The following is a 25,891-nucleotide window of genomic DNA, read 5'->3' on the forward strand; positions in this document are numbered from 1 at the left end:
AACAATTTATTTATTTATCAAAATACCAAAATACAAATATCTTGTGATATTATTATATGATATATCTGTAAAATATATTTGATTCATGTATTTTTGTATTATATTTCCACAAGTGTGAAAAATCTTTTTTTGAGGAAAATCAATGCTTTTCTGATTGTCTGATTTTTTTTTTGTTTTTAATTTAGCGGATTGGAATATATTCAGGGAGTGTGCGCAGCGGGGAAGCGGCGAAGAGGTAAACGCCACTGGCGCGCCAGTTCAAAAGTTAGCAACAGAAGTGGTCTGTCGGAGGCCCAAGCCTTCGCCGTCACTCGTGTGGCCATGCCTTCTCACTGTGCCTCGTACCATCTTACGAGCCACTCTTATCCAACACCGTCATTATTTCACCTGAACCCATCAGGTATTACACTCAAAACTCCCGACAACTATTTCCACCTTCACCTCAATCCTCCACCACCCCCTCACACCCTCTCCCCAATTTTTTATCAATTTTTATCAATTTACATTTGGAAGGAGATACAACACCTGGATATCACCGCGTCAATAATCTCTGGAGATCTTCATCATTTTTATACAACAATTTGAGGTGACCGCAACATTTTTTTTGAATTCTCAGATTTTTCGCGGTCGAGGGATTCCAGTTTTTGGGATTTCCCTTCAGTTGGAAAAGTGACAGTGATTGGGAAATTCGGGGTGATATGGAGACGTTGGAAAATTCGGGATTTGTACCTGTGGGGTTGACCAGTGGTTGTGAATTTTTTAATCAGTGATGAGACCTCTGGAGTTGACGTGAAATTATGGGATAAGGAGGGAGATTATTCGTATGGGATTGTGATATCGGAATGACTATTGTGATGTGACAGGTTTTGATCGGTCTTTTTCCGGTGGAGTTACTTCGAGTGAAATATAATCCGCGGACTTTTCTCGCAGGACGCCGAAAGGGAACGCTAATTTGGTGAGTCATTCTTTCATAATTATTTTATTTCTCCGATTTTTTTTTACAGTCACAGTAATTTGAGAGAAGAGATTAGTATTTAATAGTAATTGTATTTAAAGGAAAAATCGGTCTTTCGTTTTATTCCGATAATTTTCAGGGATTTGGAATTTTTTTTCCAAAATAACTTCGGAATTTCAGGAAAAATCGTGATTGCGTCCGTAATTTTTATGGAATATTCAATAAAAATTACTTGTTTCTTCCGTAATCGCGGAGGGACTTGTGGGGCATTTTACGGAAAAAGTACGGAATTTTTTAAATTTTCTAGGAAAAATAGCGATACGAGTTAAATTTCGGGAATCCCTTCCGTTATCAGTGAGTGAATCTAAAATTCCGTAATTCCCCTCTCATTATTATAAATTTCTCCCTGCACTGATTAAAAGATGAATTCTGAGAAATTCACTCCGCACAATTAAATTCACCAGAGAAATTCTGAGCGATTATTTCTCTCAATTTTATTACGGAGAGTGTAATTTTCCTGAAATGCTGTCTCTGTTACTCCAGCGTTGTTTTTAACCGATGATTTCCATATCAAAACTGCTATTGGTCGGGTTTGAACCGAAGGCTGGCCTACGATCGGTTGGAGAACGTATTACCGAGTGAATGTACTAGATGATTGACCAATCCGTGAGCAAACACCACTCGTTTATTCATATTTTCCATTTTTCGATCAGGCGAAACAGAGATTAATGGGTTACGATGGAAAATAAAAAAAGAAATAAAAAAAGAAATAAAAAAGAAAAATAACAGCCAATCGATTCGTCCGGACATCTAGTTACCCAGATGACAAATCGTTATAATTGTTTTCAATGCATGAATTAAACATCCGTTTATTCGTCGTAAAAACAATCGATTTTTCACGCGTAAAATCATCGCGAAAAATTGAAAAGCGATCGAACACTAGTTTCCAATCGATGTGGATATTAATTCCGGGTTTAATGGATATGGGGTATATTTCACGTGTGGTCACTGATAAAATGAATTCAGTATCCAACACGTGACAGTGAATAAATCAATTACACGTTGTTTGACAAATGCTAATGTTTTAACACGTCGCAACTCACGGCTACACGGGTAAATCGAATGATTTTGCAATGGCCTGTCCTTAATCAATAATTAATATACAAAAAACCATCGAAAACAACTCGATAACTCTAAAAAAACATGGGCCATTCTGCCCCAGGCTCTTCTGAAATTGAGAACTTCTCACGCTTTTCATTTTAAATATCACTGAAAAATTTTAAATACCATTCGCCTGACGAAATATATCATTATTCTTCCATTTATCGATTGTAAATATTAAGCAATTGTCTCCTCTTTATTTTAATTCATTTTATATATTAATGTTCACCGAGGAAATCGGACTGGACATTTTTTCAAATTTACGCGAGACGCAATGACGAAATAAAAAATTGAAAAATTCATTTCCCTTGGAAAATTGTGGGGTAAAAATTTCCAGTCATTTCTCCAGAAATAGCCGATGCCCTGGAGTTAGATGGGAACAAAAAAATGACACTGATCTCTGCTTAATTTCATTTGGCAATTCCAACGAAATGAGGAACGAAAATACCCGTGAATTAAACTAACCATGTAACCCATAAATTGGATGGACGCAATGTTTACACAAGCGGCGATATCGGCTATCGAATCTGAGCCCGTGAAATAAACCTCACAATTTTCATTTATACTTTTTCATTTTTTTATTCAGTGAATTGGCGTTTTAAATTGTGGTTAAAACCGTGTGTTAACGGGGCGTTACCGAGTTGTATAGAAGACGACGATTTACGATCTCACCCCCTTCACTTCCAGCATAATCTCACCATCTCGATTTATTATTTTCCTTCCATTTTCTATCGTTTTAAAATATCACTAAAACATATTCACATACATCCCTGTCGAGACACGCAAATAGCCGGGAGAAAATCCGTTAAAAAAAATTTATGCAAATAATTTTTTAGAAATATTATAGAAAATATATACTCCAGGAAATCGGTTCGTGTGACTCAACATGATCTGTTGAAGATCAATTAATCAATAAATACTAGAGGTTGAGAATAATTTAATTTATTATAATAACCTGCGTGATATATTTTATTTAAATAAAATTTGTTAAATAAAACGTGTCTGTGGAAAATTCAGTAACGAATCGGTGGAGTGTAAGAGATCGAATATCTCCGAATCCAAGATAGATACCGAAATTTTCATTAGAATCTCACTCTTAGCTCTTGTTCCCCTCTACAAAAAAGGTGGAGAGATAATTTTCGCTATCTGTCTTCGATTCCGAGATAATCCGCGCACAAAATGAGAGTCAAAAATTGGCATGCAGTTTTCATTTGGAAACATCGACTTTAGGAATTTGAATTAAAATTCTCGTTGTAATTCGTGAAATTCTTTTTTTCTGTCATTCTCACTTCCTCCAGTGGTGTCTGGCAAAGATAGCCTTCGCTCCAGGATTTCCACAATTTTTTTTTTTTCTCCAACCAAAAGCCCTGAACTGTGAATGACATTAACCAATGCCCTGGCATCACTGGAATGGTAAAGACAGTTTAGATGAACAAGTATTTCCGCGTCATGTTTATATACACGGGTTATTGAACACGTAGCAGACAACCTTTAGTGCCGCCCTTCCTCCCGAGTGTTTTATTTCCACAATCAACTTTGACTCAATGTGAAATGCCCCTCATTCAACTACATCTGTTTAGACCTCGACTTCCGTTTTTTTCCATCGAAACGCCATTACTCTACCCCCCGAGTCAATCTAAATGGATCAAAATTACAAATTCCGTACACCAAATTATGAGAACGTTTCATTTTTGTCGCGAAATCCCCAAATTCTTGAAATTTAAACGAAGCGCGCGGAGTCAATTTTTTTTTTTTGTAATTTCTTCCGGAAATTGGAGTAACAATTGTAGAGTACGGAAGGAAATTTTCGATTACGATTTTTTCAGCGATTTTTTAGGGATTTTTTATTGAATTTTGGGTATAAGCTTATGAATGGCCGAAAAGGAAATTGAATATGTAAATTATGAGACGGAAATATTAATTAACGAGTTCGAAATCGTAATTTACCGTTAGCTCTCGCAATTTATGTTTTCAACTCCTTAATTAATTCCTTGAATCCTGCGAAATAACGATTTTAAAATCGTAATGAACATTTTATTTTGATGAGCGCAGTTTCTGGAAAATCTCACGTACCGCCGGAACAAACTGTCCACCATTTTTCGTATTTCCTCGGAAATTTCCCGGATTCCTAAAAATTTATCAAAACTTTCACAGAGTCATTAGAATTTTTGATTCTATCAATTTTAATTCGATAAATAAAACTTTGAGTTTTCATAATTTTCCCAATTTTTTAATGCCATATCGATGTAAAAATTCCAAATTACCAGAATATTAAAAAAATCAAATAATCCCAATAATAATAATACCAAATAACTAATTTGTCAATAAAGGATTCTTAAAACCTGAGTTTTTTCCTTGAAATGTCAATTATTATTGTAATTTTCCAAAAGCGCAATGGCGCCATTAAAAAATGAGAATACAAATTCCGTGAATGTCTCGAAATAAAAAAATGAAGACTGACCATCGCCCGAGGACGAGATAATGCAGTTTGAATATTCTGGGATTATTATTATAGCCGGCAATAATTTTATGACGGAAATGGCAATAGCATGTGTCTCCCGTTGGACGAGTGGTAGTAGAGAATTTTTCCCCGGTGAAAACCTGAAAATCGGTAAAATTAGTGGCATAGAATTTCCATATTTTCCATAACAGGTGATATGAGAATGCCTCGACGAAGAGAACGTGAATATAAATACGAAATAACAGTGAAAATGTGAACGATCGAGACGACCGGCTATGTATATCACCCCGGAGCTAAATAATCCGAGTTCTTCAACTTTTATATTTTTTATATTTTTCCCCTCAAGTTTTGTTCCCATCCTTGTTTGATGGACAGCGCACCTGCCCAATTTGTTCGCAATTCTCTTTTTTTGCTATTCCCTGACCCGGAGAAGGTACTAATCACGTTGATATGTTCCACAAATCACGCGGCAGAAATTCACGCCAAAAGTCACACCGCGAGTAATTCTTTACGGCTGTCATTTAATCCGCTAAAAATATTTAGAGGATTATTATGACGAAGTCAAAGCGATTCCCTGCCGATTTTTAACGTGCTACTGTCAATTAACAACCATCATTATTTTTTATGCACCAATTTTGCACACAGGCCTCTCATGGCAAATAATTCTGTTTTATCGCTGACGAGAAATTACTTGAGGTGTGACAGGCGAGAATAATTATTCAATTTGATTAAACAATCGTTTAATATTAATTACATTCGATATGAAATATTATCGAATTATATTTCAATTGTTCTTGATAATTATTTAACAAAAAAAAAAGTTAATTCCAGACAATTTTTATAGAAATTGAAAAATGAATAGATAAATAAATAAATAATATATATATATAATAATATGTATTATATTATTATATTACATGTTTACCTATCCATGTAATTGAGTAAATTAATCAACAACAGTGAATTAAATAATTAATTCCCAGTATAAATAATATTATATGGAATTTCTTACATACGAAAATATTTCTCACATTTTTATGTAGTCAAGTAAATAATTTATTGGCAAAAAATGGAATTCCCAGTTGCTGTGGAATGTCATCGTCATTCTGTGCGATTGTTCCCGGTATTCGATTAGTTTCTCAATAGGAAATAGTATGAATGAATCTCGGGAGAAGGAAAGGTACCAATAAATTACCCACCAAAGCGTGACAACCTCTGGAGACATTTTTTTTTTCTCGTTTGGAGGAACGTGAAAAGCCCTAACTTGCCCGGATTTTGGTTGACCCGAGGATTACAGATAAAAGAACTCGCCTCGTGACATAATTGTACGATTCTAGGTATTATCCGATTTGGTATCTCAACGGAAGATACAGCGGAACTTTCTTTCAGAAATCTATACGATTCCAAGAAGTGCCGGTATTTTTTTCACTCAAAATTTTGGGTTTGGAATTTATCCGAGGGGTCACATGTGCTTTCATCTAGAAACAATCATCTTCATTTATTTATTTCTTTTATTTTTATTTATTTATTTTATTTTATTTCATTTTTATTTATTTATTTTATTTTTATTCATTTATTTTATTTTATTTTTATTTATCTTGATTACCCGTCTAATTACCACTGTCAATTATTTATAGTAATATTATCGATAAAATTTTCCTCCTAAAATTACTGCAGTCAAAATGACCACTTAAAATTTTTTTTTCATCACGATATGCTGAAAAGTGACTTTACCGCACTTGTTACGGAATATACTACTTTATCGTTTATTTATTACACTAGAAAAAGGAACAAACAATAACGATGATGATTACTATCATTATCGTTGTTGTTAAAATTGTTTGGTGGAATTGTTAAATAATTACTAGAAAATGAAAGAATGAAAAAAAACTATTTTTCATCAAAGCGGGAATAATTCATTCACCTAATCATAATTACAACGGAAAATTGTCTCTCGTGTCGTTATATTGTTGATTTGTGGAAATTTAATTTGAGAATTGATAAAAAAATTACGTTTATTGTTGTTATGTAACAACTCAAATTGGATAATCACTGCAGAAGACAGTTCATCCGGTAATAACTGAGATTAGACTGCGAGGAGAAATTATCGACTACTATTTCATCTTGTTATCAATTGAATTAATGCGAGCGTTCAATTAAGTCCTCGCGAGGGGTGACTTTTTCCATTTTCATTCACCGATTTTTGCTAATGGCGTCGGTATTTATTTTTAGTTCCTTTTGGCTTGGTTATTTCTGTTTATTTATGTTTGAAATGATGAGAGAAGTTCTACACGAGCATTCAATATTCGATATTTATTCATTCATGCTAATGTCCCTCTTTTACATTCAAAAACTTCTCTTTCTTTCAGTGGAAAATTTACATTACAATTGAAATATTTATAATACATAGTTAAAAAACAATTGATTTTTATTGTATATTTACACTGTATTAAATTTGAGGAAAACAATCGGCGAAAGTTCTTGTCTAGGGAAATTTTCCACAATGTGATAATTGAATTAATCACCTTTAATTTATTATAATTAACAACCTCTGTGTTTTTAAATAATTTTCTAATGGTAAATATCAGGTTTTGATATTTTCAATAAGGAATATTCTGGGGTCAAGAAAATCCTGACCTCAGATTTTTATTTCTTAGAATAATGCGTGATTAATTTTTATAATTACGATAATTAGGATTGGATTTTCTCGTGATTTTTTTAGACCTCGGGTCCAGACGAGATCAATGAATATGTTGTCACTTTTATACTGTAAAGACAGTCGTCAAACAGCCAATTAGGATAATTATCGCATGATGGATGGAAATATACCTCTCGGTAACTTTGGACAATTCATTATCCCCTTTTCTCGGGTTTTCCTCCTTTTGAAGGTTGAAGGATTTTGTGTTTTCCACGGAATCTGGCCATTTGGCCGGTGGAAAACAAATATTTGAGGCATTCCGGTTCTGGGACCGTTTCACTCGGACATTAATGTCCAAAAATACGCCAGGATATGATGCATTCAACGGTTTTTGCACTAAAACACTCGACAAAAAAAGAATTCGCGGATTTTCAGTTAATCGCGGGAAAATTTTTTTTTTGATGGAAAAATAATTTTTCAATCGTTTTAAGAATTATTTGGTTAATTCTTAAATAATAATTGTAAAACCATTTGAATTATTGGGTATTACAAATAGGATTGTGGAATTAATAATTAATAATAATTATTCTAATTTATATTTTTTGATTATTATGCAATGATTTTCATCATGAGAAAAACAATTAACTCCAATGAAAAACGGTTTAAACAAAAATTTGTTTAAAAACAAGTTTTCATTGTTGCTCGGATTAATTTATAATTTCCAAATAATCATAATTATTCAAATGATAATTATAAATTAATTCAATATGTTTCCATGAAAATATTAAAAAATCTCGAAATATCGGTTTTATTTATTTATAAATTCTTAATCGATTTCGCGTAATTCGGGTGCAATTATAAATAATTGCGAGTAATAAATAATTTTTTTTAGATAACAAAAAGCGCCGGAAGAAATCGAAAAGCCAGTAAGAATTGAAATGGCTTGGGCAATCGATAAATAAAATAAAAATGGAGAATAAATTTTCTCTTGGCGTCTCAATATGAAATCTGGTACCAGCAAATTGCGGATATTTTGTCTACAGGCAATGGCGGCATAAATCAGCTCAGGTTGCACATGGAGGGTTGAGTTTAAACTTCCGAGTTTTTTACTCCCACGTTTTGCCCGCGATATGCACTTTATTTCGAGACTATCGGCGAAAAATCAACAAAAAACTATCGATTTTTATCGATCAACTTCCGATAATGGAAATTACCCATGCAATTGTCGTAAACTACACTATAATTATTAATAAATATTTCACTCAACTTGAAATCCTGCAAAAATTCATTACGTGATTCGACAGAAACGATTATTTAATCTAGAATGGATTAAACAATTATTGAATGAAGAACTCAGAGTAATAATTATAAATTTTTGAATTGTTCATGGGAATTATTATGAAAATAAATGCCACAAAAAAGCTTGAACTATCATAAACAATTTTCCAACATTTAAAATTGAAATATTCTACAATTTCTTTCTACTAATGCAATAAACAATTGCAATTACCACGAAGTAATTACGAATTGATAATCGATTTGGTCTTATAATTGGGCATGAGTTTTTCCATTGATTTGTGTTAATTAAAAAATATGAATATTTTAATTCAATCGAATCGATTGGAATTCCAATGCAATTTTTAATTTGTTTGGATTAATTTTGTTTCTAACATATTGTAATTAATCTGAAATGGGCATCTGACGTGGAGTGTCATTCCGGTCCCTCGGGATTGGTTGTGGAGTTTTTTTAAATTCTCAAGGGCTCCTCCTGAAGACCCTGTCGTATCTTTCATGCTAGTCATCCGTGTAATACGGTAAACCGATGCAGCAGATTCCATACAACCGTGAAATACGCCGATAGTCTTGTACAAACAACTAATTATCCTCTCAACAATTTTTATACACCCACGACAAATCGATAAAAACCCGCGACTAATTTTCCCCCTGGAAATTCCCCTGAAAATTTCCCTGAAAATTCCCCTGAAAATTCCTCTGAAAATTCCCCTGAAAATTTCCCTGAAAATTCCTCCCAAATCCCTCCAATCAATCTATAATTAATATATACTCAATATATAATCAATAAATAATGAGCAATAATGAATTCCTCAAATTAGAATGATCATCTAACTTATTAACTTATTTTATAATTAATTAAAAAAAAATAACGAACCCGACTAAATAATAAATTCCAACCCATAAACTTAAAAAAAAATCCCCATTTTTTCTTCTCAATTCTCGCATTGCGCAATATATTTTGCAAAATAATAATTCATTAAGGATTCTAAATTATAAATATCAGCTACACGTACACATTGCGTCGTTTACATTTACGGTATTTTCATCCATGAATCATGTTTTTTATTACTGATTCCGACAGAAATAATCTCGTCATTGAATTTTTCTTTTTATCCAATTCCGTAATTTGCGGTAATGCCGATATCGGAGTTGTAATGAGGTATTGCGACAAAATTGCGTAAGAATATGGTTCATCGGTGGAGGGATAATGAAGTGTTTATCATTGTTGTTACAATGTTTTCAATTGAAAGGTACAAGGAGAAATTTGCCTGGTCATTCGAATTAATCCGGGGTGCGCACTCGACGGTGAATGCCGGACAGTTCAAATAAGAGACCGAATCAACAGTGTAATCTCTTGAAGGGATAATTAAATGAATGGGGATGAATAATTTATGAGCATCACGGGATTACTCGAATTCCGACCCTGATGAGATCCCATGCGAAAATATTTCCAAATACATAACTGCAATCTTTCCCTACATTAAATTCCCGAATTCCTCGAATATTCATTTTCTAAATATCCATTTATCTCGAGAATTATCGATTGGAGGTTGAAACCTTAAAGGACTTTTTTGTAGCCCATTGAATTCTAAATGAAAAAGGTCTTATGATAATTTCTCCTAAAATCAATACATTCTGGGTTAATCGATATTTAGAAACACTGGAAAACGGGGAAAATGAAATACATAATTTTGATTTCACATTTCCATTAACCACCGATTTATCTTGAAAACCATCGATCTACGGTAAAAACGTTGAGGAACTTTTTTCTAGCCAATTAAATTCTGAATAAAAAAGATTCTCTGATATTTTTCTCAAAAGTCAATAGTTTGCCAATTAATGAACATTTAATGAATGCTTGAGTACACAGGCCGTCTAGACCCCCGACGTTCGTCGACTCAATATACGCGGTAACAATTTTTAATATAAAATTCATTGTTTAAACAACAAAGAGACACCGGAATGTAATTTGAGATCTAATCAATCGGTGAAATTACTGTGATAATTTCAACGAGAAGTTGCGGAATTACTGACGAACTAATGAAATAGCAATCGTCAGTTCCAAAAGCGAGAGCGTATCAATTTCCCTGACAATTTAGTCAATCATGCGCGATTTCATGTGCCTCAGGTTTCCCCATCTATTTAAGAAGGAGCAGATTGGAATGTTGATAATAATTGAGTATGCAAATCGCCAGTTGACCAGTTATTTAATGGCGCCAGTTACGACTTGCAGTTTTACTCACTGAATTTTCGTTACTCCCAGTGTTGTTTTTCCCTTTCATTATTAATATGGCTTTTCATTTTTTTATTTTCCTTTCACCTCAAATCAAATGCCGATGGCGTGTTCAACACCCAGTAGCATATTTATCATGGCACCGACAAGCCAAAGATATTTCCCCTTCCCCAAAGAGAGAAATATCCACTAAAAATTACGGAAGCCGCTCCTGAAATTAACTATTAAATTTTTTTAAACAAGAGATCTCCATAAAAAATTAAAAATCCTTGAATAAAATTTCAATTTTCCTCAATTTTTCCCTCGATTTCCCTTCACCTTTACTGAATATTCACTGATAAAACCAATTCTGTGAGAAAAATAATAAAAATTAATCAACTCAGTCCATTACAACGAATAATATTAAATAAATAATATCACTAATTAAATAAATTACTAGATTTAAATTTTTTAATGGAAAAGGTAATGGAAAAAAGAAAATGACTGACAAGATTTCCTGATGAAAAATCAATTGACATAAATGAATTACGAAAAAACAATATTTTTCTGAGTGACGCAATGATTTTATAGTGAATTAGTAAATATTGAATGGAGTGAATAGTGAATTTTTTAGTACTCATCGTTGAAATATGGCAATAATAAGCTATGAATAATCAGCCACCTACGACATTTTCACGGTTGTCAAAACGATCTCTGGTTTATTTCTCTTTCCTCATCATCCAACACAGAACGTTACGAATTTCTCAACACCGAGACGAATACAAGAATCACGCATAAGCCTCCTAACCGGGTGTTTCAAATTATTCCTCGGCTTTTTATTTTTCATTTTTTTACAACTCTCCATTCTTTGTACCCGTCTCCAATGATGTATGCACTTTAGCGAGTTGTTATCGATAACGGAAAACATGAAACTGCCAGTTATCAGTATTGACTCCTTACGCTATTCTTATTTCATTTCTCGTATCGCTCGCTTATCCGTTTTATCCATTATATCCGTTCATTGTACGGTGTTAAAAAAATTTGTAAATTTAAGATACTACACCTGCTGTCAGAGAAAGATTTATTTCAATGGTGTGAACCTCTGTTTATTTATTTAATTTTTTTTTATTGAAATAGAAATTTTTTAGTCGCTTGGTTGATTTAATGTTTCGATGGATTAATCATTGAATTATCATTAACAATTTGGTAATAATACATTTATTAATAAATATAGAGTTAACAGATAAATTATTTATTTTATTATATTATAGTAATTGTTACAGTGGAATTTCAAAGAATGAATGCAGTTTATTTAAACAATTATTGGTATTATGCATTTTCTTGAATTTGTCAACAATTTTTTTTATTGAATTGGAATGCAGGGTTTAGATAAATTTTTGTCGTTTGTATTAAATATTATCTACGTCGGCTGATAATTTATTGAAATATGTGATGTATGGAGAAAGGGAGGATAAATTGTCCTGCGACACGATTTTTTTTTTAAATCATGGAGAATGCAGGAGAACCGCTGCAATCTTCATTTTTCTTTATCTTTCTTAACTTTTCCTATAACCTTGAAGCATTCCGCGATAAACGGGAAAGTTCAGGAAAGTTCAGGATCTCTAGAGGACATTTTTCCAGTTTTTATCGTGATTTACGACTGCCTAAAATACTTTCGACGCCACTTTGAAAAATTCAATTTCAAACTTTTTTTTTTCAACGTTTAAAGGAAATTAGTCGTTTCCTTTATTTTTATCACCTCCACAGAATTACACCTTCCAAAAATTACTAGTATAACAGTAATTAAGTAATTAATCAATAGCAAAAAAATTTGGAATTATTCTAAGAATTCCATTCCTTTTTTGCGATAATCTTAAATGAATGATAAAATAATTATTATTATAATTATTATTATTATTATTGCAGGTCCTTTAATTTTATTCTTTCCATTAAATCACCGATTATTCTAAATCTATTAACTTATTGATTAAATAGATTAAAAATAATAATAATAATAATAATAATAATTATTATTATTATTATTATTATTATTATTATTATTATTATTATTATTATTATTATTATTGCAGGTCGTTTAATTTTATTCTTTCCATTAAATTATCGATTATTCTAAATCTTTTAACTTATTGATTAAATAGAATAGTATTTTAGAGAATTTCTAATGAGTTTTCGAAAAGAAAAGGGAAATTTTGAGAGAAAGCGGATTTTTTAATTTCAATTTTCTTCGTGGGCAAGTGGTAGAAATGGGAAGGTCTCGCCTAGTTTTGATCGCATAAACTGTCACCTACACTTATAATGCCATTAGTATCATTGAGGCTGTGAAAACTGACGTGCGGTTGTGTCAGAGGGACGATAAAAAATTCATCTTCCCCTGTACTAATGCAGTCCACTTTCACACCTTGTCAGGACAACCGTGAAATTTATAAAATTACCGTGCGTCTTCATGCATATGAGGGCATGTAGACAGACACATTGGCTGTGCCACGGGTAATCAACGGAATCCGAGTACATGGTGAGAAATATTTAACAACATTTATCCTGACGTTTTGTAATGTCACTTTCTTGAAATTCCGGTCATGAAGTATCGGAATTTTCAATTACGTCAGTTGTAATTTAATTTCAATTGAAATTCATCTGTACTCGTTAGCCTGGGAAATTCCGGAAAATGGGGATTTTCATGGTGAAGCATCTTTTTTTAATGACATTCAATAAAAATTAATTATTATCAATAATATGAGAATTTCCGAGAAATTCATTGATTCCTCAGAAATTTAATATTAACCCATTGTTATTAATTAAAATTTTTTTACTCAAAACTTCGAGTTCAAATAATTTTTTAAACACTAGACTACCTTTTTGGGCATTGAACATTTTTGAGTGAGAAAAAAAATGACTGGAAGTGAGTTAAAAGCGCTTTTCCGCACGTGTCCCCTTGTCTGGCGCTCCCCAAATATTTACCAAGTTTTTCCGGTAATTTAAATTTGATTTTTGAGTCGGCGTGTGTAACGGAGGCTAGACCCACCATTTCATCTATAGAAATAGTTGAAAGTAGGCGGGTAGTTATAGTTAGTGAGAGGCGTACCTCGAACATAAGAGCCAATCCATGATTTCATTGAAATGATCAAACCACCAGAAAGATCGGATAGGTCGAGTTTCTCACCAGAGAGTGGGTCAAATCCCTAGACCTCGATGTAAAAAAAAAAAAAAAAATTAAAGAAATAATCCCACCCAAGGTGTCCACACCACTCGCCCCCTCTCACTTTCCATTTCATAAATAATTAACAATCCAACCGGTAAATGATATCCGCACATCATCTTACGTGCCGACAAATGAACTTTAATTTTTTATTTGATAAAAATAATAATTCATTAATGATGGTGGTATCCTTGGTGCAGAGTGGAATCATGCCGCCGAGTCCGACGTACCGAATTAGGAAACTGTATGCAGGGTCAGGAGGATCTGTACAGCTACTCAAGAAGAAGAAAACAGGATTAACAAGATCATAAATTCAGTCATTTTGACACCAAAATTGGCGCTGATCCGGCCAGGTGACTAGGATCTACGGCCCTATTGCTGGCCTGGCCAGCTACTATGCAAATTGCAGCTCTTCGTATTGTTATTGCGGTAAGTAATCCACAGTCATACTGTATAATTAAAAAAAATTACTTTTAATGATTGATCATTTGAAATCCGTTGATATCTGAGATAAAAATTCTTCCTTACACCCATGATGTACAACAAAACAAATAATTAACATGTATAATTGAAAAAAAATTACTTCTAATGATTGATCATTTGAAATCCGTTGATATCTGAGATAAAAATTCTTCCTTACGCCCATGATGTACAACAAAACAAATAATTAACAATAATTAACAATTAGCAGCCACTGCAATGCCGGAAATAAACATTTTCACTGACTTACTGCTCCCGATTTATTATACGACTCAAATGATGATAAATAATAAATAATTTTAATTTTCGGGAGATTCCCCGGGGATTCCGATCGGGAGATTTTTTTCAGGGGATTTTTCCCGGGGAATATTGTCCAGGACATTTTTCCCCGGGTGAATAACTCTGGACACGAATAACTCGGTGGATTTATTGTGGGAGGAATCTCAGAGTCAATAAAAATAATTATTCCGTTAAAATAAGGCGATAAAATTAGCAACGAACTTGAACATTTAGGGAATAATGATAAAAAAATAATGATGGTTTAATAGACATTTGATTTGTTGGGAGTAAATAAATAAATCCTGAAAGACTGATAAAATATTGACGAATGGTGGAGAAGGCCTCCGGAAGTGATCGGTTATGAACAACCTGGCACAACGTCAACCACGTTATATCGTTAAAAAGATCTCCCCGGCATCGGCATCGGCATACCATCGTTATCTACATAATATCACGTGTCGACGTGTCTGTGCACAACTCCAGAGGAATCCCGATACAACATACCTCTTCCTCGGGCTACTGACGATATTGATAAATGATAATTATCGAGCAACTGCCGGCAAGGCCCACTATACTTGTCCACGCTCCAACAATTTGCGATATGTATTAAAAGGAGGCGATTGAGGTGAAGTGGGGGAATTATAATTTAATAATAGCACCTTACCAACATCATCAACTCTCGGACGAGGGGTACCTTCGGCCCCAGCATCTGCCAACCAACGAGTTTTTCGATGATCACCTCCTCGTTCAATATTCAGTATGCTAATCCCCATTTTTATTATACGCACCTTTATTTTATCATGGTTATTTTATTTTTTTTTTATAATAATTATTCACTCGCGATGACATGTTCGCGATTTAGTTGTGACGGTATTAAAGAGTAATTACGCTGGACTGTGGCAACCACTTCTGGCCAAGGTGTTATGTCTTTATAGATTTTATACGGTAATTGATTCGTCCGTTGAATGGGACTTATTGGGCATTGGGGCCAGTTTGTTTCATTTGGGACGTGTGGATCAATCGAGATTTTGCGAGAGTGGAACATTTGGGGGAGTTCATTACGGATTTACAGCGGAAATTAGAGAGGTACGGTGGAGAGGTAGGGGACTTTTTTGTAGCTCATTGAATTCTGAATGGAAAAGGTCTTATGATTTTTTTTTCTAAAATCAATACATTTTGGAGCAATCGAGATTTTAAAAAAATGGAAAATTTGGTGGAGTCCTAGAATTTCAGTTGATATTTTTATTAATTACCGATTTAAGTCGACAACCATTGATTTACGGGGAAAACGTTAAGAGACTTTTTTATAGCTAATTGAATTCTGAATAAAAAAGGTCTTATCATGTTTCGTCCTGAAAGCAATAGTTTTTTAGATTAATCGATATTTAGTAATACTTACACAGTTTGTTAGTTCATGTAATAGAATGAATTGTTAATTTGAGTAAACGTGAATTTATCTTTGAAAGTATTACCTTTAGGAGGAAATGTGAGAAGATTTTTTTTATCGGGAATTTCATTGCCTACAGAAACTTATCTCATGTTTTTTAATGTAAATTGATAGTTTCCGAGATAAATCGATGATTAGGGAAATGTTGAATTCGATTCATCTCACTTTATCATTTCGCTGATGATCTTTATGAGTTTTTTATTCCTCTATTAACCACTTGTTGAAATATTTTCTGTGTGGGCTACACTTTGATAGTTGTTTTGATTTCATCCATTACGTCAATCGCATTGAAAGGATAATTACAAAACGTCATTGGAATGCAAAAAACAGAGCGAAACGATAAGGCTAGATGGATCGAAGTTTATAGTTCTGATGAATAATCTAAAAATTGTTGATTTTAGGAGGAAATACCGAGAAATCATTTTTTCCTGTCATTTAATTACTCGCAAAAAATTCAGTCACCGTTTCTACTATAAATTCATAGCATCCGAGATAAATCGGTAATTAAAAACATTAAATTCCATTTATCTCACTTTACCGCTTCCCAAGTGAATTCTATTACTAGTTTATAAAAAATTCCTTACTTAATCTCTTTTTCTATCTTAATCCTTAAAAAATATTCATTTTACAAGTAATATAATTTAATCTTTATGAATGATAATTAATAAAGCATAAACGACTAAAATAAATTTACAATTTTTTAACCAAAATTTCATATTATTATTGTAATATTATTCCTGAATAAAGGGGAATTGGCCATAATCATTTAAATTTCCATAAGTAACTTGACCTAATCCTAATAAAAATGAATTTTTATTAGATTAATTAACAATTCCTCGTCGGAAGACATTCTGTTGTAAATTTTGGAGAGATGAGTCCGGGCAGAAGTGCAGAGATCCTGAAGATAAAATGAATTCCTCAGTTGAGTAATACCTATGAGAAAATCTGTGTAATAATGAATTCCTTCTTATATACTGATGAGAGGAATTTCTCCTGAAAGTCAAAACGACAGAACCTTGTAGTTCTGGACTGTTTAGACAAGCAAATGCTTGAGGCGTCTGATGATTGACATGTGTAAACATTTACTTAGTCACCTTGGTGAGGTTTGTAGATGTATGAAATTCCTCCCACAAGTTATGACTGAAAACTTCATAACGAGACAATTTTTCCATCTCGCTCTATCAAGACCAATGACCTGTGTGCATAGTGCGTCCCTAATCCGTTTTTTAACTCATAAATAACTGGAATCACCTGATGAAAAGATGCCGGCATCAAGCCTCCGGCTAAATCCTCCCCGTCCACCGACATTCCAAATATTCATAACAATAAATAATCATTACCTCAACACTCACGTGTACGTTGGATTAACCCTCCGACGATTATTACACGTCCTGACATTTCCCTCTCGATCTCGCACACTTTACACCCGAACTATTGACATTTTTCGATATTTTTGTATTTATCTTTTTTGTAGGGCTAATTGAGAGCTACAAAAAAGGTTATTACAGGAAATTTGATTGTTTGCGTAGATTTGGAGATAGTGACGTTTTTTCGTTTGTTTGGTGCAATGTTTGAGTAAGTTTCAATTTTTTTTTTCACCTTTTTTTTAGAATACTTCGGGATTGAAGGTAGATATCAAAATTTTTGTAGTTATCTTTTTTGTAGGGTGAATTAAGAGCTACAAAAAAGTTAGAACAAAATTTTCGATAGCTCCCCTGCATTTGTCGATATTTCTCGAAATCTCAGGGAAACAATTCCACTGTTTCGTTATACTCCATTTATTACCAAACATTTCCCTCTTGTATAATAACCATAATTATAACCCGATCATTTACAATTGTAATTATAATATTTACAAATAATCGTAACATGGGTACACCCGCAAATGATTATTACAAGTCTTGTAATTTTCCTCTTGATCTCGTACACTTTACAGTCGAACGATTCTCCGAGGTTTTTTGCGATCGGTTGGAAATTTAAACGGTAGTTTTCAACCGCCTCATACATTTTTTTTTTTTTCGCAAATACCATCAGCTATATTGCTCTCACCTAAAAAAAAGAAGATGCAGTTACTCTGATTTAATTGCCTCACCAGGTTCCCGACGATTGAATAAATTCTCCAACTTCAATCGTGACACCAGTTTAATCCAATCAACCGCCGCCAAATATCGTCCCCAATATATCAGCGTGATATATCGATAGATGAGAATTATCGGTGGACAGGACGTGTCATTTTCACCTGAGTTGTGAGAAATTTTGAATGGCGTTTATGCGAGTAATTAAACTCGTGTTGCAAAGTGCTCGGAAGAAAATCTATTAACATCTAATGACTTGATTACTCAACACATACAGAGGAGATCAGCACTTGCAATCAAATTGAATCCATGGTGAATCTTCTGAGGGTACATCTAATCGTAAAACAACCTGGTCTCATAATCCAGCGTGTAACAAGACAAGAGACAGCATCCTCCGGTGTTTATTTATATCGCGTTTATTCGATTCTAGGTTTTTTTATTTATCACTTTTTTTTTTTTCTGTGTACGTGTCAGTTTCCTCTTTCGGTGTTGTATCAGGTTCATTAAGTCAGGAATGCGAGACAGGGAGAAGAATGGATGAAGTAGTTAGCCCTACGTTTGATAATTACCGGTTTTGTATATATATTATTGGATAGATAACAGTCTAAATGTGCGATAGACTGGGAAATAGGGTTTCTTAATGTTTCCCATATCGAGTTTCATGAGAATTTTTTATTTCTACTTTTGGGGAAAAGCTTGTGACTTTTGGGTTCAGTTTTACAACAGATTTCCCGGGAATATTTAACGGTTTTTAAGACATCTTTACGTTCCGCGGTACATGGGAATCTTTTTTTGTTAGTTATCTGAATAAATCTTGAATATCCCCATGGAATTGAATAATTATATAAATTTTTCGGGTTTTACTTGAGATTTTTTAATAATTGTAATTATTCTGGGGGTTTTATTATTTTTTTAAAATTGTTGTTAAATTTTTTAGAAGTTCTGTTCAATTGCTTTTTTATCGAAATGATAGGGGGCGATATTTATTTATGTTTTGGTCACTTGGTGAAGGATGGAAGGATGTTGGATATGAACTTTTTAAATTATTGAACACTGGAAGCAATTTGTTTATAACACTACATTCATTATTCAGTTGATTTTCATCGTAGAAAAAAAATGATAGAAGATGGAAATAAAATAGACTTTTTATATGTTTATCCCCCGAATTGGTTTGTCGCGTGGTTTTACGGAGAATCAATGAAAATTGTAATTTGTTTGTAATTTGTTTGCAGGTGGTTTGGTTGACCGCATTTATGTGGTTGCGGTTCACAGCTGCCAGTAATATAACGCTTTCAATATTATCCCAAAGGATTGAAGAGCATTCATTGAGGGACCACAATCCTCACAGGCGAGTAAATCAATACCCCATTTTTATTTAATTTAACAAAATCTGATAAACTATCTAGACCAAAGAAATCGTATATTCTATCCTAACAGAAGATTTATGTGTTACACGGGGAATATCTTGGAATCTAACAGAGATAGCGAAATTTCGTAGGAACATTTTTTGCAGCTCTCATTTCACTTTTCAAAAAAGGTTTTATCTAAAATGGCGATATCTCTCTTATTTTTGGAGATATCACTCGCTCCCCGTGATCCAACATATATTTTGAAAAAAATGTTGACGGAATGGAAATTTAGACACGCCGACGATTTTCAACATAATAATATAATTAAAATATAATTATAATATTCAATGATAATTAAAGTATTCAATAAAAATTCCAATAAAAAATCTGGTAAAGATACGTAATTATTATTAAATATTTCTCAGTGCTGTGGAGGGAGAAAAGTTTAATTACCCATAGAGTTTTTTTTAAAAATAGGATATCGTCCCGGGAGAAGCGAAATTCCCCGGGTTTCGGGATGACCTATCGGGAAATTCAGAGTATCCTGAGGAAAGAGGGAGGTGAAGGAGGAAGTCCTGTGGACTGTTGTCCTTCAGTAGTTGAGACCATTTCACCCACAGGAGGAAGGACCCGCAAGGGTGCATATGTCGAACTTTATCGACACCTGGAGCACATACAGACGTTCTTCGAGTCCTCCTGCAGGGCTGATGTCCTCAATAAACCCTGCAGATTCGTTGATAAAAAACTCATGAACCGAACGCGCTGCGTCCAGAAGTTCTCGTATACCTACGCCATCATCGGCAATCCAGACAAATTCCAGCAGGAGGTCAGTCTTTTCGAAATATTTCATTGGATAAATTAAAATGCTCTTTAATTGTCCTTTAATTGTCGTTTAATTGCCATTTTATTGCACTTTAATTGCCCCTTTATCATCCAAAGAATTAACAATCCTGATGGTCTCGGTTTTCGGCGAGTATCGGTGAATTGAGGGCGAATATCAAAATTTTTGTCTCTACCTTTTTTAAAGGGCTAATTAAGAGCTATAAAAAAGGTCCTTACGAAAAATTTGATGGCGCCTCCAGTTCGGAGATATTTGCATAGATATTCAAGGTTTCGAATTTTCAATTTTTTTCAAAAATCAATAGATCTCAGAACCTATTGATTTTAAGAGAAAATACCAAAAAATCATTTATGTTGATAATTTTATAATCTAAAGAAAAGTCCTCTATCGTTTTCACCTAAAATCGATAGTTTAGGGTAAAAGAAAAAGTTAAACTCCGCAGGTCTCTCGGTATTAGTGGGTACTGAATAATAAAATCGTGTTAATTAATTTCCAAAGTAAAATGATTATTTTTTTAGAAAATGGAGAGGCAGGAACATCCTCATCGTCACAAAGACCACCACATTCTGGTTCTGGATCCTGGCTCCCTGTGGAGACTGGATTACATACAAGTGCGAAGTGGTTGCAGTTGTGAAGTTTTTCCCAAGCCGAAGAAAAAGAAAGCAACGGGGATGAAGGCGAAAAAAGGAAAGAGTAAAGAAAGAAAACCACGGGACGGAGATTTCTCGTGAATTCTAGCTAGTTTTTTTTTAAACATAAAAAAAAATGGGATAAATTGTTACCAATGAATATACTAATGAACTACAAGACAAATCATTAGGATATCGATAGTTGGAAATTATTCTATTATTTATTTGCCAATGAGGATGTAATTTTCTGATTGCATACCGTTACGAGTGCTACATGACAGCGGATGAACATTTTCATTTTGTATTTTAAAGTGAAGATATAGAATAGTCAAGATTATTTTAATGCTTAAGGGTATGATTAATTTTCTGTGGCCAGTTTTAACTGTTAACGTTTGTATATTAAATCCATTTATGCATGTAGTTAGTATAGTTCCAGTGATGTAGTCTCGACGAGAAATTACGGTTTACCCTGGGGGTAAATATTCTGAATTCCAGTGGATGAGTTATAAATAATAGTACGAGGTAAAGGGTAACTAGTCGATTTAATTGATGAGTTTTTCTGGAATATCTCGGAATCTGAGGGAGATAGCGAAAATTTCATTTAATATTTTCTTGTAGCTCTCAGTGCAGTTTATAAAAAAGGTCCAACGAGAAATAACGATATTCCTTATAGATTTTGAGATAATCCAAAAATATTGGATTAGGGTACAAGTTATTTTTTACCTCTTCGCTACCGAATTGATATTCGTCTCGCAGGACTGATCAAATTGAATAAATATATCAGCCCACGATACTGTTTCCAGTTCTATTATAAGCCATAACGAAAAATCATTACTTTACTCGAGTTAAACTAGTAATAACGCACTTGTCCATTACTGTAATGTAATTGAAAGTCAATATTTATTTATTAATTCGCTGAAAATATGTTCCCATGCCATGACGCTTTCCCTAGAAGATTGTTCCAAAAAAAAGTCCGATGGGCTTTTCAGATTCTATTCCGCAAAGTAAGTCAATAAATATATTTTCGTATTTTTCGATAATACTCAAAGTTTATTGATCATTACATTAAAAGAATATACACTAAAAACCGAATAATCAGAAGACAATGAACTGAAATTTTATTTTTCGGTTTTTCTCCTCATTTTATTAAGAGTAATAAATAAAAATACAGCGGAACACCCGGAAAATTCGCGTCCAAGAATTTCCATAGAAAAAACAACAACTATTTAATTAATCAATTATCCAAAATAAATCCAGTACAAATAACACAATAAAAATTCAATACATTGAATTTTTCAGTATAAAGTCTTAGACTCAAACACTCTGATTTTTTTCTCCACATTATTATTTATTTCTCACCATAAAATCCAAAAGAGAACTATAAAAAAATCATTAACCACGAAATAATGTTTTTTACAAAAGAATGTTCCAAAATAAAATCAAAAGTCTCCAAAAGTCTCCAAAACTCAAAAAAATCAATAAATAAATTTTCATATTTTTCGATAATACTTCAAGTTTATTAATTACAGCCCAAAGAGCTCAATAATCATGTGTAAAATATAATCTCTGGAATCTGTCCATCTTCAATAGTTGTGCCATTGTTGTCACCAGCAGCGAAGCTGAATTGAAATTTCACTTTACCCTTTCCTGAGTCGCAGTCAACGGTGACACACCTCATGCCCTTGGTGCCATAATGAGAGTCAGGGCCCCTAAAAATAGCTGATGCCGTATAAATAGTATTGGGTATAATTTCTATGGGTTCCTTGAACATCAAACGATACGTGTAACTGGATCCATCGCAGCTGAAATTCGTCGAGTTGGTGGCAATAACTGTTCCTGATGCTGTATGAATGAGTTCAATGAGTACCTCGTACTCAGCTGGTCCATGAACACTCCCATAGACTCCATAACCCACCAGAAAAATTCGTCTGTCTGTGCAGAAACGAATGCGATCACTGGTACCACTGTATCCCCACCTGCTGTCTGTCTGCTGGAATCGGCAAACTGTCAGCTCTTTTCCCATCATTCGACACCTGGGCATCGCCTCGAAGCCAACCGAGGGCTTGGGGTTTACCGTGAAGTACAGGAAGAGGGAGACAACTTCACGATCTGTGAGGAGGCCACACTGGGCTGGACCCATCGCAAATTCCTCGACTGACATCAGAGGAAATCGAACGAGGGACAGAGCTCTTCCCAGGACTGATCTTTGATTCTCAGGTGTCACTGGCAACTGTTGTCTCAAGCACTCCGCCTCGGACCATCTGCACGTAAACGAATTTTATTTTTCAATTGAATTCCATGGGATTGATTGAATGATTCATTGCAGTTTATTAAATTATCGGACAAGTGTAATGTGCGAAGAGGGAATGTTACAAGTTTGTTAAATGTCGATTGATCTCGGTAGTGGTTGCCTGTCCGCGGAAATGTCAGAGGAATTTTTTGTCGGAAATTTAAACCGCTATAAAAATGTTTTTTACGACTTTCGCATCAAATTTATAGTTTTCGGGATAAATACGTAAGTTGAGGGAATGATTCGTGCATCTATTCCACTTTACTGAAATTTACAGCCTCTTGAAATATCAATTGATCGCAGCCATTGATTTTCCGAGGAAAGTTCAAGATATCTTTTCTGTCGGTTATTTAAGCCGCTATAAAAACCTTATTTATGGTTTTCAGTGTGAATTTATAGCTTTCGAGAAAGATATAATTCAGAAAAATGGTGAGAACAGGTTATCACATTTTCGTGGTTTAACAGATTTGTTACATGTCATTTGATCTCAGGGGCTATTGATTTTGGGAGAAAATGTCAGAAGTACTTGTTTGTCGGAAATTTAATCCGCTTTAAAAAATTTCTTTACGGTTTTCAGCGTAAATCAATGGCTTTAGAGTCAAATATATAATTTAAAAAGATGGTGAATTTGAATATTTCACTTTACTGAATTTCACAGCTTCATTAAACGTTGATTCATCTCAGAAACTGTTGATTCTGGGAGGAAATGTCATAAGAACTTGTTTGTCGGAAATTTAATCCGCTTTAAAAAAGGTCCTCACGATTTTCACCGTCAATGAATATTTTTCGAAATAGGTCGATAATTAACAAAAATATTAAATTCCTTAATGTAAAACACTCGAGAGGATCACCGATTAATTTTCATCTCCCACAAATGAATTTCCGGTGATAATTAAAAAACCGGGGAAATAGATAAATAAAAATTACCTGACAACAGCCTGAAAAATTTTGGACTCCCGAACCCTCAGAGTATCTCTCTCGAGGACAACCATAAGAGTATCGATATCGATATCAGCGAAGCCATCAGCATTGAGTGCATCATTGGTAAATTTATCGATGACATCCAGACAGACAGAAGCCAATTGTGGCTCGTCAAATAATCTAGCCTGCGTCAGAAGTAGAAATGCATTATCACTAGTAAGATGACTCCTCAAAAAATCCACACAGTGTTTTTCCAACGGGGAGACAGCATATTTTTTCGCTGTGTAGAGAGTAGTCATGACGGTTTCAGGATCAATTTGTATTTCATCGGTGTACAGAAATAATAGAACAGCGAGGAATGCCGTGGGCTCGACATCGGGCACCTCCACCTCAGCCGAGGCTGTTGCCAGTGTACCATTGAACATAGCATCGAAGACAGCACTACCTGACGCGAGAACTAGCTTGTGAGCTGGAATTCGCTGCTGCTGTGCACCTCTGCCCACCAGAAACCTCACGTTCGAGAGGATCTCGTTGTTGAATAAAAAAGCAAATCTCTCTTTTATCGTTGTCTTGCTCCCCTGCCAGTTGTAGAGTTGGGACGAGGGCCTGTGCTGTCCCTCCCGAGGAGGTGAACGAGATGATCCATCACTCGGTGACTGGTCACCTGGTGGTCTACCTTCCAAGTGCGATGTGCTTGCTGAATTACTAGGGAGGCTGCAATTTTTATCAATTTCTTCATTTACTTAATTGTATATTATTTACATTCAATTATTTTCTAAATACGACTTACATAATAAATAAATTTAGATAATAACGATTATAATTTTTTGTGATGGATAAAATACAGAATAATGGTGTAAATAAATGGACACCAGACTTTATATTTCGAGAGGAACAAATGGATTTGATCAATATCATACGAAAAATTGATAATTAAACGACTTACTGCTCTCGAGAGGATGTCGATGGTTCGTTCGGTCGATTTAAAATCCCTAGGGATTGCTCCTCATCGAGGGAAAATGCCAAGGCTCTTCTTGCATTGGAAAACGTTATATTCCCGATGTTCTGCATATTCTGAGGGGAAGACGTCACATTTCGCTCACCTGGAGCTCCATCCTGAATGTCATTTGACAGGAGTCGGACCTGCTGCAATCTCCCAGAGATGCTCCTCTCTGCATTGTCCTCCGAAGACATTCTGTACTCTAAATGCGTCCAACTTCTCTGAATACATGAAAATAGTATTGATTTCTTCTCCAAGATGATTGAGTCCCCGATTTGCAGTAAGTCTGAAATTTTTTACCTTTTTTCCAGGGTCACTTGTTGTATTTCATGTGGTCATTCTCCGGAATTTTCGTGCCCATATCGCAGATACATGATGTAATGTTTTTGTTTTTTGGTGGTTTTTTGACATAACCTTATGGCATTAGGATCACATCATTGTTTTTGGTGGAATTAGGTCAATAATTCGGGGAGATTTTCGGAGACGACTTCAGCTGTCACTCTGAGGAGGACTTGGGATCATTATGACAGGATCTGATGATGGATGGAGCGAGTCAGACGTTCAGATGGATGGGGACAGATTTTGTGGATCATCAGGCAGCTCAAAGAGGATTGACTAAAGTAGAGGCTCAGTTCTGGGG

General features: G+C 34.2%; 2 protein-coding genes and 1 long non-coding RNA gene across 5 annotated transcripts in view; 1 reads left to right on the forward strand and 2 right to left on the reverse strand.

The window, feature by feature from the left end:
- LOC105271135 (uncharacterized) overlaps window positions 1–22,435 on the forward strand; it is a 29,186-nt gene extending 6,751 nt beyond the window's left edge. Inside the window, exons 2-7 of one of the 2 annotated variants that reach the window (XM_011312492.1) lie at window positions 186–400; window positions 514–955; window positions 14,141–14,369; window positions 19,454–19,569; window positions 20,048–20,396; window positions 20,930–22,435. In XM_011312492.1, the coding sequence (XP_011310794.1) occupies window positions 14,337–14,369; window positions 19,454–19,569; window positions 20,048–20,396; window positions 20,930–21,142 (711 nt within the window). In that variant the 5' untranslated portion in view covers window positions 186–400; window positions 514–955; window positions 14,141–14,336 and the 3' untranslated portion in view covers window positions 21,143–22,435. Of the gene's footprint in view, window positions 1–185; window positions 956–14,140; window positions 14,370–19,453; window positions 19,570–20,047; window positions 20,397–20,929 lie in introns of both variants that reach the window. The other variant, XM_011312490.1, reaches the window with a different exon arrangement.
- LOC105271134 (uncharacterized) lies at window positions 4,105–11,620 on the reverse strand. The gene is made up of 3 exons (XR_892621.1): window positions 11,410–11,620; window positions 4,578–4,717; window positions 4,105–4,244 (listed from the first exon to the last, which is right to left on the reverse strand). It is a non-coding gene; the product is annotated as an uncharacterized lncRNA (long non-coding RNA).
- Window positions 22,436–22,493: 58 nt separating the features above from the next.
- On the reverse strand, window positions 22,494–25,885 carry LOC105271138 (BTB/POZ domain-containing protein 1-like). Of its 2 annotated transcripts, none has more exons than XM_011312498.1 (4): window positions 25,552–25,885; window positions 25,198–25,467; window positions 24,258–24,965; window positions 22,494–23,301 (listed from the first exon to the last, which is right to left on the reverse strand). In XM_011312498.1, exons 2-4 carry the CDS (start codon window positions 25,443–25,445, stop codon window positions 22,587–22,589), a joined length of 1,671 nt encoding a protein of 556 aa, XP_011310800.1. In that variant the 5' UTR covers window positions 25,446–25,467; window positions 25,552–25,885; the 3' UTR covers window positions 22,494–22,586. The 2 variants fall into 2 exon arrangements, with proteins under 2 accessions (XP_011310800.1, XP_011310799.1); XM_011312497.1 differs by having other exon boundaries at window positions 25,198–25,472.
- Between the last annotated feature and the right edge of the window lie 6 nt (window positions 25,886–25,891).

The sequence above is a fragment of the Fopius arisanus genome, unplaced genomic scaffold, assembly GCF_000806365.1.
Source record: "Fopius arisanus strain USDA-PBARC FA_bdor unplaced genomic scaffold, ASM80636v1 scaffold00103, whole genome shotgun sequence".
NCBI classification, from domain to species: Eukaryota; Metazoa; Arthropoda; class Insecta; order Hymenoptera; family Braconidae; genus Fopius; species Fopius arisanus.

Coding starts and splice junctions, on each gene's coding strand:
- LOC105271138 (XM_011312498.1), bottom strand. CDS start 25,445: ATGTCTTCGGAGGACAATGCAGAGAGGAGCATCTCTGGGAGATTGCAG. Junction 24,966..25,197: donor TCGACATCCTCTCGAGAGCA/GTAAGTCGTTTA, acceptor TAAAAATTGCAG/CCTCCCTAGTAATTCAGCAA. Junction 23,302..24,257: donor ATTTTTCAGGCTGTTGTCAG/GTAATTTTTATT, acceptor GTTTACGTGCAG/ATGGTCCGAGGCGGAGTGCT.